General features: G+C 53.7%; 1 protein-coding gene across 11 annotated transcripts in view; it reads left to right on the top strand.

The window, feature by feature from the left end:
- PHC2 (polyhomeotic homolog 2) overlaps nt 1–12,915 on the top strand; it is a 112,050-nt gene that overhangs the window by 60,901 nt on the left and 38,234 nt on the right. For 3 of the 11 annotated variants that reach the window (XM_063627953.1, XM_055254906.1, XM_063627954.1), the window contains 5 exons: nt 2,435–2,593; nt 3,891–3,968; nt 4,396–4,560; nt 6,353–6,439; nt 7,540–7,852. In XM_063627953.1, the coding sequence (XP_063484023.1) occupies nt 2,435–2,593; nt 3,891–3,968; nt 4,396–4,560; nt 6,353–6,439; nt 7,540–7,852 (802 nt within the window). The other 8 variants (XM_055254905.2, XM_055254904.1, XM_063627955.1 and 5 more) reach the window with 7 other exon arrangements.

A 12,915-nucleotide genomic window follows, 5' to 3' on the forward strand; every position in this document is an offset into this window, starting at 1 on the left:
GGCCATGCACTGCCATCTGCTGCGTGCCTGACATGGTACTAAGCATTTTGCACACTTATCCTTTTGGTTATTATTAGGCACAATTCTGTAGTTGAGAAAACTGGGGCTCAGAGAAGGTAATAACTTGTCCAAGGTCATTCAGGTAAAGACAAAAAATTGAACCTAACCCTCACCCCAGACCTGTGTTCTTAATCACTACAGTGTGTTTTGTTGAGGTTCCCGGATAATACAGGCAGAAAAGAGAGACCACGGCTGAGAAGTGTTTACTCCCAGTGACTTTGCTATTACAGTTTGGATATACTAGAAAAGTGACCTCATCCTGCTTTGAACTGAGGCCCAGATAAGGGAACAAGGGAGAACCCACAGCAGACAGTAAGAGGGCCTGAAAACCCAAGTTAAAGAAGATGCCATCAGATACCCTGGACTCTTCCCTCTCCCACTTATTTCTACCTCGTGCTTAGTGAATCCACGTTTCCTGCCCCTACCCTTGCCCCTAGCCCCAGCGCCTGGCCCTGGCCCATCGTGCATGAGGACCTTAGCTCTGATTTCTAGCCATGGCATTCAGATGTACCCACTCCTGCTGCTCATCACAATTCTAGGCAAAAGGGGGTCTGGGGTCCTGCTCTGGCGAGTGGAATCACCCACGGTTGCACACAGAACCATCCTGGGCTCCTCCTGTCTCCCTTCATTGACATCCTCTCATGAGGAAGGGTCACAGGATCTCAACTACGTGGGCTGGACTGCTGGGGACGTCACTTTCAGGAGTCTAATAGAAAGGCCTAGGCAAAGGGAATACGGACAGATAATTCTGGGAGAGCAGGAGAGAAAAAGAATAGAGTTAAAATAAAACAGGATATCGGAGAGGGGTGTTCACGTCAGAGGAGTGGAATCTGGGGGCAACATGTGGAAGAGTTGGGATGGGGATGTCTGGGGAGATGCCAGAGCCCACGGAGGACCTGCTATAATAACAGGCTGTTTTTACAGAACCCCAAATCTGAGCCAGAGGCTGTTTTGTCCTAGAGCTGTCAGCCCTAGAAGTCACACCAACCTGGGGAAAGCCTGACCTGACCCTGGGCCGCATTCTGGCAAGGCTTGCTCACCAGGACAGGGCCCAGGGTCAGGAGCTGCCTGTGGCCAGGGATTTAGCAGAGGTAAGGGTAGAAAATAGGGGGAAGCCTGGTCAAGGCCAGTGCAGGGCATCAACTGGGAAGAGATGGCAGGAGGGTGACCAGTGGGAGAAGGGAGGAGAAATGTCTCTGGGACTCACAGGAAGAAGACAGAGGATCTTAGGGCTGGGGAAAGGCACTCGCTGTTCTTTGTTCCTGGGGATGGGGAGGATCAAAGGACAGCCTTTTGTCCTTTCCAGGAGATTGGCCAATCCCACCAGGAAAGAAGGAATAAGCAGTAAGGCCAGGGAATGGGAGACAGTAGCTAAAAAGAGGGAATGACGGAGAGAAAGAGAGAGAGAGGGGAAGAATAAAAGGGCCAGGCACAGTGGCTCACGCCTGTAATCCCAGCATTTTGGGAGGCCAAGGTGGGTAGATTACCTGAGATCAGGAGTTAGAGACCAGCCTGCCAACATGGTGAAACCCCATCTCTACTAAAAATACAAAAAAAAATTAGCCAGGTGTGGTGGCGGGCACCTGTAATTCCAGCTCCTTGGGAGGCTGAGGCAGGAGAATCACATGAACCCAGGAGGCAGAGGTTGCAGTGAGCCGAGATCACGCCATTGCACTCCAGCCTGGGCAACAAGAGCGAAACTCCATCTCAAAAAAAAAAAAAAAAAAAGGGAGTGTGCTGTCCCTGTGGCACTGGCCTGCTCTGTAAGGCCCAGGCAACCTTCTTCTAAGGGATTGATGGGACTCTGAGAGGCCGTGGGCAGAGCCTGGGGAACAGCCCCAGCCTGAAGAAGAAGGCGTTGCCTCCACCTAAGTTTGCCTATGGCTGGCTGTTGCTGAAGCTGGAGTAGGCCCCCTGCTGACTTGGCTCTTCCCTCCACCCCCATTCTTTTCCCTGCCTTATTGAGCTTCACTCTCATCTGAGGCTGCAGAGTGACAGAGGGAGAGGAGCGCCTGACAAGCCTGGTGGAGACCTTTCTGTCTCCCTGAGCCTCCCTACTGCCCAAGAGTTGGTTAAAGCACTGGTGTGCGGCTCTGGTTCTCCTCACCGAGGCAGTGGATGCAGGAGCAGGCTGTGCTGGGGAGGAGCTGCAGAGAGAGGCAAGATAGACAAAGTTACACTTGATGAAGAAGCTCTGCGAACAGCTGTCCTCCCACTGCCCTAGAGAGTGGCCGCAATTGGCTATGGTGGTGGTCACAGATCTGGGTGTCTCCCGAGCAGTTATGGAGACCTGGGGTGGGCAAGGCATTACTGCCAAAGGGGTGTTCTGTATGGCAGCTACCAGCCTGGCTCTTCCCCCTCCCTCCCTTCTCAGGTGATCCAGCAGGCCCTGCACAGACAGCCCAGCACGGCCGCTCAGTACCTGCAGCAGATGTACGCCGCCCAGCAGCAGCACCTCATGCTACAGACCGCGGCGCTCCAGCAGCAGCACCTCAGCAGCGCCCAGCTCCAGAGCCTGGCAGCGGTACAGCAGGTGAGACTTGGGAAGGACCTTGAGGCTGGTGCCAGGTGTCCTGGTTGTGGAAGCGAAAGGGAGAGGAAGCAGGCACCACACCCGCGCTTCACATTCTTCTCTTACCTGCAACCTAAAGAAGTCCTTGTAACACGGGCACTACCGTCATTATCTCCTTTTGGCAGGTGAAGGACAGAGCCCAGGGTCATGCAGCTAGTGACTGGAGCGGCGGAATGCTAGCCCAGGGAAGAAGTGCTGGGGATCCCCTCTCCTAACCACCTTACTGCAGGCCTAGGGAAAGGACTGTGGGTTCCAGGGAGGCGTTCACGAACGAAGGGCACTGCCTGTTTAGCTTGTGTGCCCATTGTTGCTCTCTCTCCTCCTTAGCTGAGAAGAACACATTCATTTGTCCATTCAGAAAAACATTTTATGTACCTTCTGCGTGCAAAGTTTGTATCAAGCACCGGGTATACTGAGCACCCTGTCTTCTTGGCACTTATAATGGGAGACAGCAAGTAAACAGGAACCAGAATAGCCAAGGAAACAAAATATTTAAATCTCTAAGTTACAATAAGCGCCATGAAAGAGAAGAACAGATTGTTCCGACCGAAGGGCAAAGTAGACAGCCTTGCATTGCGTGGTAAGGAAAAGCCTGTCTGCTGGAGTAACACTGGAGCAACACTGGAGCTGACACTTGAAGGATGAGAAGCCAGCCATGGGGAGAAGGGCAGTTTGGACACTCCAGCTCATGTCTGCAAATTCTCTGTGGGGGGCAGTGGCTGGGTGTGATGGCGGTGGCCGGGTGTGATGGCGGTGGCCGGGTGTGATGGTGGTGACCGGGTGTGATGGTGGTGACCGGGTGTGATGGTGGTGGCCGGGTGTGATGGCGGTGGCCAGGTGTGATGGCGGTGGCCGGGTGTGATGGCGGTGGCCGGGTGTGATGGCGGCCGGGTGTGATGGTGGTGGCCGGGTGTGATGGTGGTGGCCGGGTGTGATGGCGGTGGCCGGGTGTGATGGCGGTGGAGTGGAGGGCTCCACACGCCGAAGGTGATGGCCTAATAGTTGGAGTGCTCAGTGGCAGTGCCTTGCCTTATTCAGTCCTCTCAGCAATCGTATCAGGCAGGTACTGTTACCATCCTCACCTATTCACAGAGGAGGTGGGATACTTGCTGTGGGCCACACAGAGGCAGGTTGGGGGCTGACCTCCAGAGGCTGTTCTCCTTAACACCAGCCTGCAGCACCTCCTGTGGATGACGAGAGCCCAGGAGTGAGTGGGGGAGGTCTGGGACTCTAGCCAGAGGCGTTTGTTCTTTCCTAGGCAAGCCTGGTTGCCAATAGACAAGGAAGCACTTCAGGCAGCAATGTGTCTGCGCAGGCCCCAGCCCAGTCATCTTCGGTGAGTAGAATGGGGGAGCAGCAGCAGAGTCCACAGCCCCAGGACCAAAACGCCCAAGTTCCCAGACCCAGTTGTGTTGAATCCATGGCCACGTGGCATCATGGCTGGAATCTATTGCTCTTACCGGGAAGAAAAAGAAAAGGGCGCGTCTCCTTCTGACCTTTCGGTTAGTAACTCCCTGCCATCCCCCCAGTGTCAGGGCTCTCCGTGGATAGCTCAGTTCTCTCAACGTGGGATCCCCCTGCAGCTCTGCACCAAGGTCAGCGATGGGACAGGGCTGGGAATGCTCCAAAGCCAGGGACCACAGATGGCCCTGAAGGAGGCTGAATAAACCAAGGAGCAAAAGGGGGGGGTAAGAAATGGATGAGGGGGACACAGCTCACCAGCAGAACCTCCTATCTCCTACCGCACATGTCTCTCCCATCAGATCAACCTGGCAGCCTCCCCAGCAGCAGCCCAGCTCCTCAACCGGGCCCAGAGCGTGAACTCTGCAGCAGCCTCGGGCATCGCTCAGCAGGCTGTGCTCTTGGGCAACACGTCTTCCCCAGCCCTGACTGCAAGCCAAGCACAGATGTATCTGAGGGCACAGATGGTGAGTACGCATGGCCAGGGCCATGGCTCAGGGGCACCAGGAGGACAGAGGCAGAGAAGCTGGGAGCTGGAGAAGGGTGAGGAGGAAGCACTAGGGGCAGGGGCAGGAGATAAGGGGTGGGATAAAGAAGGGCGCCTGGAAGGCTGAGTGGGAGCTTTGGTACAGCCTCGAGGAGTCATGAAGGGTGGGGCTCCAGGCTGAAACAGAGAAAGTTACCTGCGATACCACCTTTCCTTCTCCTCCTAGAGTGAAACAGAAGTGTCCCCTTATCAGAAACTCCTCAAAATTAATCAGGATGGGCAGAGTGGTTCATGCCCAGGTTGTCCTGGACACCCAGACATCCATGTACTCGACAGAAATGGGGTCTTCCCCTTCCCACCATCCTTATAAGGACTGGCCACCTCTAACTCAAGGGCCAAAGATGGTTTCCAGCTTCAGCGTGCCTCCATTGCCCTCCCAGCAGCCCCCATTCTAATCAGGGTCAGATGAGCTTGTTTGGGCAGGATATACTCAGGATAGCACCAGCTCTTTCCTTTGCACCTGTCCCTGAGGGGCGCAAAGGTCCTTAGGAGCCTACCAGGTCCCTAAGATTTAGGAGAATGTCCTGGGAAAATGGCAGCATAGTCCCTGGGTGGCAGTAGCATGCGGCCCCAGCTAGGGTTCAGTCACTGTGGGTCATGTCTCATACCTCCCATTCTGAAGTCTGCTCCTTCGGGCTCTTGACACACTATCCCGAAGATAACACAGTCCCACCCCTCCCTTTGCTCTTATGGCCAGGACGTGACCCTCGGAGCTTGTGTGGTCTTGCTCCCACACATTTGTTCTTGGCTCCGAGTTCATCATTTGAGGCGCATCTCCATCCCCAGGGAACAGCCTCTTAGACACAAGGCATGAAATAGACTTCCATCTCCTAGGGAACTGGACAGCCACACTGTGATGCTGCTGCCCAAAGCTGACTGTGTCTGCAGGTTGCTTGTCCCTATGTCCTACTCCACTGGGGTCGTGACGCCTGCCTGTCTGCCTCCCTCCCCAGAGCAGGGCATACACCCACAGAGGAACAAGCACAGCTGCGCTATGGCAGAGTTCTAGGGAAAGCACCGTGTCAAGGCAGCAGCACATCCACACTGACACAGAGCTAGACTCCCACGGAGGTCGAGGTGTCATGCAGAGAACACCATGGATCCTGCACCCCGCAGGATGGGATTCAGACATGAGGACGGCTCCAGGCAGTCCGCTTCCTCTGCTGTTGTTGTCTCTAGGCCCCTCTGAATCTAACTTTGACTAGAAAATGACCAAAAGGATACATCGAACTTGATCCCCTGGAGGGCAGTCTCGTCTTGGCCCAGCCCCGGGTTCAGCAGTGGGTTAGACCTGGAAGGTGGTCCTAGGGCATCCATCTCGCTTCCCAGGATGCTGAGGAGGTGGTGGCTTCCGCGTATCCTGGGGATATCGGTCTCCTCTAGGACGAGCCCCTCACAGAGGGTTCTGAAGGGAACTCGGCTTTGGTGTAGCCCCAGAGCAGCTCTCCCCACCCACCCCTGCACCCAGCCTGGGTCAGGACACAACGAGCCTCTAGAGAAAGGCAGGCGCTCCCCTTGGACTCCCCCTTCCTTTCTGCTTCTACTCTCCTGCCCTTCCTCAGAGCCGTTTCTGGGCTAAACAGTTGTGTCCTGTGGCTGAGTCCACATCGAGCAGGTAAAAGGCGCCTCGTTTCCTGTGATTCCAGGCCCAGCCAGGTAACCTGGTGCAGGTAGCTAGGAGCCTAGGCGGCACTGTTCCTTTGTCCCCTCAGCTCATCTTCACGCCCACGGCCACCGTCGCTACTGTGCAGCCTGAGCTCGGCACTGGCTCCCCCGCCCGGCCCCCCACCCCCGCCCAGGTGAGGACTCCATGCTTGTGGGAGGGCAGGGGGGTGGGCACCCCTGTAGAGGGGCACTGATACTGGGGAGGGGCACAAGGAGAGGCCGGGATCAGCTAGGAAAGCAGGCGGAGGACACCCCAATGCCCTCAGGCCTGCACGTCTACCCCGTTCCAGAAGGCCTCGGCCCCTCCTGGCTCTGTTTTGTTCCCTCAAACACAGGTCAGGAGCCAGAGGACAGCCTGCTGAGGCCAGCATGGTTGCCAGGGAGGGGTGGGCTGTGCTACCCTCCATACTTTACACCTGCCCCAGGATAGCTGGTCTGGCTACTGCTGCTTCATAAGTGGAAAGTCCCGCTCCAGTTACACACGGTAGCGCTGCTAGGACCCGAGAAATATGGCATGGAAGAGGGAGCAGAGACGTGTCCTGCTCTTCTAGGAGCGCACAGATACTACTGTGGCTGGGAAGATTCTGTGGTCAGCCGGGGAAGGAACCCCTACCACTCGCATCTCCCCATCCTCATCTACGGAATGGGGAGGGCGATGGGACAGGGCTGGTAGCTGGATTTTCAGAGTCTGGCACAGCCTCCCTGTGTCCAGCAGAGGGCGCCAGGGACCAGGCTGAGTAAGTGTGCCGGCCGTCTTGGAAGGGCCGGTGGCAACCTTATTCTGAGACAAGATACTTGCCTGGTGGCCTTCCTGGTCAGTTAACTTCCACTTTTGCCCTGGCCTTTCCCGCGTGGGAAGCCCCATGCTCCCCCTCGCTGGGAATGATTTCTGGGTGGTGTGCATCCAATCCTGAAAGTGCTGGGGAGGAGGGAGGGCAACAGAAGGGACAGAACCCAGCCTCCCCACCCCTGCCCGCCCAGCTGGGCAGCAGGTCCTTCTCAGAACTCAGCCTCTTCTGCTGCTGGATGCAGTCACAACGAACCCTCTGGCCCTCTTTAGCAACTCCATGTGCTTCTGGTTCCTCTTCTAGCCCCTAACACATTCTCTCTCTCTGATTTGACAACCTCCCGTTCTATTCAGCCATTCCTGGATCCATCCCTCTCTCCCTCTTAGTTGTATACTGGCATTGCTCCTACCACATTGTCTGGACTCCCACAGACCCCTCTTTTCCAGGTACAGAACTTGACCCTCCGAACACAGCAGACACCATCGGCAGCAGCCTCGGGCCCCACCCCCACTCAGCCTGTCCTGCCCAGCTCGGCCCTGAAACCCACGCCGGGCGGTAGCCAGCCTCTGCCTACCCCAGCACAGAGCAGAAATACTGCTCAGGCTTCCCCCGCAGGTGCCAAGCCTGGCATAGCTGACAGTGTGATGGAGCCACTCAAGAAAGGAGATGGCAACAGCAGTGTGCCAGGGGGCATGGAGGGCCGGGCTGGGCTCAGCCGGACGGTTCCTGCTGTGGCTGCCCACCCCCTCATTGCACCAGGTAAGGTCTTCAGGAAGCAGGAATCCTTTCCCAGAAAACTCAGGGCCGTGAGTCAGGAGGAGGCTTTCAGACTTTCCTTTTTCCCATGGATTTGCAAAGATACCAGCCATGGGTCTCTCTCTCCTCCCTCCCTGTCTCGAAGTGTCCATCAGCTCCTGGCTCTGTGCCATGCTTCTGGCCTAACTTTATGCAGGGCAGCCATGTTGGTTGGAATAAAGGAGTCCTTCTGCACAGTAGACCCAGCGATGAATCGAGGTACACAGCCACAGCTCTGGAGCTGTGGGCACAACCTGGAGTGGCTGGAGGCAGGCAGTTGAACTATTTTGAAACTCTCCAAGACTCAGCAAAAAGGCCAGGGGCTAGCCAGAAGCATGTAAGAACCAGACAGAGAGATGGGAATGTAGGAAGTTTATTTTTTCTCATCATTCAGCAAGCATTTGTTGATTAGTATTTGCCAATCATGTTGCCAATTCTAGGTGTGCAGAGATAAATGAGACGCAGGTCCTGCCCTCCACAGTCTAGCTGGGGAGACAGATGAGTACAGTGCATATGCCATAATAGATCTAAGCTCTGAACACTGTCAGAACAGAGGAGCTATCTGGCCTTGAGGAGAGGAGCTAGGAAAGGCTTGCTAGTGAGGGTGACACTTGAGAATAAATCCAGGAGCTTGCTCGTGAGGCAGGTCCGATGAATCCACATGCCCTGCTAGACCCCTTTCCCTGCCTACTAAAACTCTCCCAGCGCTGCCCATTGTAGGCAATCTTTAATGGGAAAATCTGCCAAGAGCCCAAGAAGCCAAGGCCTATCGGTCTAGGGAACAAGACCACGCTGTTTTACCATAGAAATAAATAGAGTGGCGAAGCACGTGGCTTTGCATTAAAGAGAGAGTCACGCTGATCGCATCCCTGAGACAACCACTAACCTGAGTCCTCTCTCAAACCATTTTACCATCCAGTCGAATCGGCGGGTTTTTTTCTTGAGAAAATACATCAAAAATATATCTCAATACATCTTCGTCAAAATAGGATAGGATTTTTTTTCCCCCTAAAGGAGTGTGCAGTCAAAAGAAGGGAACCAGATATAGAAGCAAATCCATTCCACTTCATAAATTCTATTTTAGGACTAAGTACCAGGCACAGTGTGGGCACAGATGGTCAGCTGCCTGCCAGGCAGAATGGGTCAGAGACGCTGTCCCTCAGAGGACATGGCACATGAGCCTTGCAGCATGAGCATGTGACCCGACAGACAGAGCAGGGAAGGTTCCCAGGCAGAGAAGAGCAAAGCAGCGCACATGGCACTGAGTTAGGAGGAAACGGGGTCAAAGTCCATCATTCACCTTCTTGAGGCTTCAGAAATCACCCAGGGGCAAAGGGTCAGTCGCTGCATTCCAGCGGTCACCGCTGAGCCAAGAAAGGCGCCTCCCCACGGAGGCCTCACGGCCCTGTGGCTTCAGATATTTCTCACTGTCTGGCATGGCTTTCTCCAGAAGGTGGCCCAGCCTCTTCCTTTTATGGAAAAAGAAAGTGAGGCTCAGAAGGGTAGACTGGGGGCTCTTTCAATGCGTTGAAAGCAGCTTGGACTAGAGCTGAGACCCCAGATGAGCACTTCTTCTAGTTTCTCATTCAATCTGCATGCCCTGGAGGACCATCTGCGTTTCAGGCCTTCCTGAGAACCCCCTTCCAGCCCAGGCCGAAATGTAACCTCTCTCTAAATCTAAGCCAGCCCCCCAAGTTCTAACACTGTTCAAAAGAAAGACTAGTTCTTGGGTTCCTCCTAAGGCTGCTAGGCAACTCAGTTCTCAAGAAAACTGGACAGAAACGGGACCAGCACTCACAGGATGTCCGTCGTGTGCTAGATAATGTGCCCTGCATTGTATGCATCGCGCTTCTTTAAACCCTGGAAAGATCCCTGTCCGGTAGGTGTCTTTATCCATTTTACAGATGAGCAAACTGAAGCTCAGAGAGGTTCTCCAGGAGCTTACTACATCCATCACACACTCAAAGTCACCTAAGTAGCAAGTGGCAGGACTGGGGGCCATAGCTGGCCGAGTCAAACACTGTTCTTCATCTCAAGCCAGATTGTCCCTCTCAGTTCTTACAGTAATCTGGGGCCTCCTCAGCCTTTCCTGTTTCTGACCCAAAGCTGAAAGAGTCTGGGGGGTCTAAGCCTATTCAGGGTTTGCAGAGTCTGGTGGAGACCCCGTGTAAAGGTAAATACCAGCAGGTAACAGGCTTGAGGCCCAAGGGCCTAAGGCTAATAGTGCCTGGCTAGAATGCACCAGTGGCTCCACAGAACTTTCTATGGAGCAGCTGTGAGCTGCAGTCCCACAAAGAACCTCTCCCCAGAGACACAAAGCAGTGGGCCTGCATTGTTCCTGCCTCCCACCATCCTGTTCATTCTTCCTCTCTCCCACCCCTTCCTCTCTGTGAGCGCAGAGATTGCACTCCCCCACTCCCACCTCCCAGATGGAAGGCAGCTGGGGAGTTTTAGTAGGGGAAGATCCTCTCAGGGCCTCTGGACAAAAAAGACTGAAATCATTCTTAGGACCTAGTGCAGGGCAGCCAGGAGCAGCACCTGTCTTGGGCTACACAGTTCCCTGGGCAGAGGTGACTTCTGGCCTCCTGCCCAGCCAACCCACTGTCAATGAACCAAGGGATCTGAGAGCAGAAGAGTGTGCTTGAGCGCGCGCGTGTGTGCGTGCGTGCATGTGTGTGTGTGTGTGCGTGTGTGTGTGTGTGTGTGTGTGTGTGGGAGAAAGGGAGCGAGCGCACACACATTTTTTGTTTGTTATTGGAGCATTTTTTGAGCTGGCTGGCTGGCTGCCCCCAGGGAAAGTAACCAGTGGAGACTCGCAGTGGGGCAGTAGGAGGGGGTATGGCAGAGAGGAATGTGTTCTCCTGGGGGCTGTTTCCTCCCAGAGCAGGCAGACCTTCCAGTCCCAGCTGGGACTGCTCCCACTGACAGCTGTTTGGGGGCAAAGCCCCTCCCCCATGGCAAGCTCCCTGCTGTTCCTGCTCCTGTCACCTTGGCAACCGGCTTCTTTAGGCTCTGCAAATAGAAAAGGTCCCTTATGCTGAGAATAGGGGTGGGGGAGCAGCGGGGGGAGGGGAGTAAGGGGCGGAGAACAGAGCCCAAGAGGTTGGGCTTTGGAGGGGAAGGAGAAGGGCCTGGCTTGCCCTTCTCACTGACATGAGGACTGAGCAACGGAGGGCAGAAGAGAGGCAGGCAGCAGGGGTCCCCTGGGCCTGGCCTTCAGGGAAGCCGAGTCCTGAGGGACTGGGCCACAGCCCCAGATAGGAGACTTGGTTCTTGGAGTCCTCATTCTAGTGGATAAACTCCAGGCTTTGGGTGCACACTCAGGCCCAAAGGTGAGGAGAAAGTTGCTGACCGGGAGGGATACGCTGTGCTAAAAGGGAACTGTCGGGTTGTTGAAACGCCGGGGCCCTTTCACCCAGTTGGGCCTCCAGATGCCAAGTCTTTGTTCTGCATCCTCAGCCCGCCTCAGGTCTCAGCTGAGGAGCGAGAACTCTGCTGGAAGGCCACACAGCTGCTTTGTTTGAACACAGAGAGCATTTTGTGCAGGGGGCAGTGATTTCTGTCTGTGATAGGCTGGACAATGCGATGTTGCTGATTCTAGGATTCTTGAGTACCCTATTTCCCTCCCAAAGCAGCCTCCAAACTGCAAGCACACTTTTACTTAGGGAATCCAATAAAAACCAAAGCCTACAGGTGGGACTGTCATCTGCTAGAAATCCCCAACGATTTTGATGTTAAAATCATGGAGCCAGCCATGAAGATCATTTCAGCTATCCACTGTAGCACCAAATCTGGATAACTAAGCATCTCTTTTTATGTTGGGAGAAAAATCCAAATGATATCGGCTATCAGTGGAGGAGCTTTATACTTTGCTTAACATCTTTGACTATGTGTGTGAGCCTGTGTGCATGTATGTGTGAGAGAGAAAGACTGACACACAAAGGGACTTGGCCTAGGTGGACTTTTCTTCTTTCCCGAAATTCTTCATCTAGGCTTCTGTTAGACTATTTCCCTGGTTGCTGTGGGCTAATAGTAATAATTACCAGTTAATGAACAGCCATATTCCATGTACTGCACTAAATGCTTTACCTACATATCTCACTTAATCTTAACAGTGATTATTCCATTTCACAAATGAAAGAGGTATGGCTCAGAGTCACCGTCATCCCCAAACCATTTGTCCCTTTAATTATGTAGTTCAACAGATACTCATTTAGCACCTCTTATGTGCCAAACATTACACTGAACACTATGGGTGTTAAAGAGATGAACAAGAGTTTAAATTCTAATGGGAGCTGCAGAAATTTGAGTTGTGCTTTGAAAACTGAGTAAGTTTCAAGAATGGAACAGAAGGAGGAGTATCTCAGCTGGCACTGGGAAGCACCTAAGCCCAGAGTGGCTGTGTGCGCGTGTGACCATCTGTGTGTGGAAGTGGGACCCTCCTTCCTTTTCCCTTGCCCTCTGCCATTAGCTGTGGGTCTCCTAAAACTCAGTCCTGTGCCCCTGTGTTTCACTCACAGAGGAGTTTATCGGTTCATACCTTTCAGACATCCACCACCTGTCTGCCAGTGACTTCCTAATACACATCCATCCCTGTCTTCCTCTCTTCTCCCCATACATTTCAGCTGTCTATAGATAGACATCACTTCACTGCATAAAAGTTTTTTTTTTAATCTGGAGAATTTATAAAACAAAAACCCTGCATCTTCCTCTCTGGAAAGGCCCCCTCTACCAGTTTCCTGAGCACTGTCCACAATTGCGAGGTCCTCCTGCACCCCAGACTCACAGAGTTATTTTGACTTCACATTCGGGTGACAGGTAGTATTTTTAAAGTAATTACCATTTACTGAGCATCTAATAGGCATTGAGCAAAGGCAGTGAACCTCTTTGTGGTTTAAACAAAATATTCCATTTCATACTAACAACTATGTGGTATGTATCACCATTTACAGAACAGCAAGTCTAGATCCAGAGAGGTTAAGCAATTTATCTAAGATTGCACAGCCTGTTGGTGTCAGAGCCACCAG

This window comes from Symphalangus syndactylus, chromosome 12 (genome assembly GCF_028878055.3).
Source record: "Symphalangus syndactylus isolate Jambi chromosome 12, NHGRI_mSymSyn1-v2.1_pri, whole genome shotgun sequence".
Taxonomy (NCBI): domain Eukaryota; kingdom Metazoa; phylum Chordata; class Mammalia; order Primates; family Hylobatidae; genus Symphalangus; species Symphalangus syndactylus.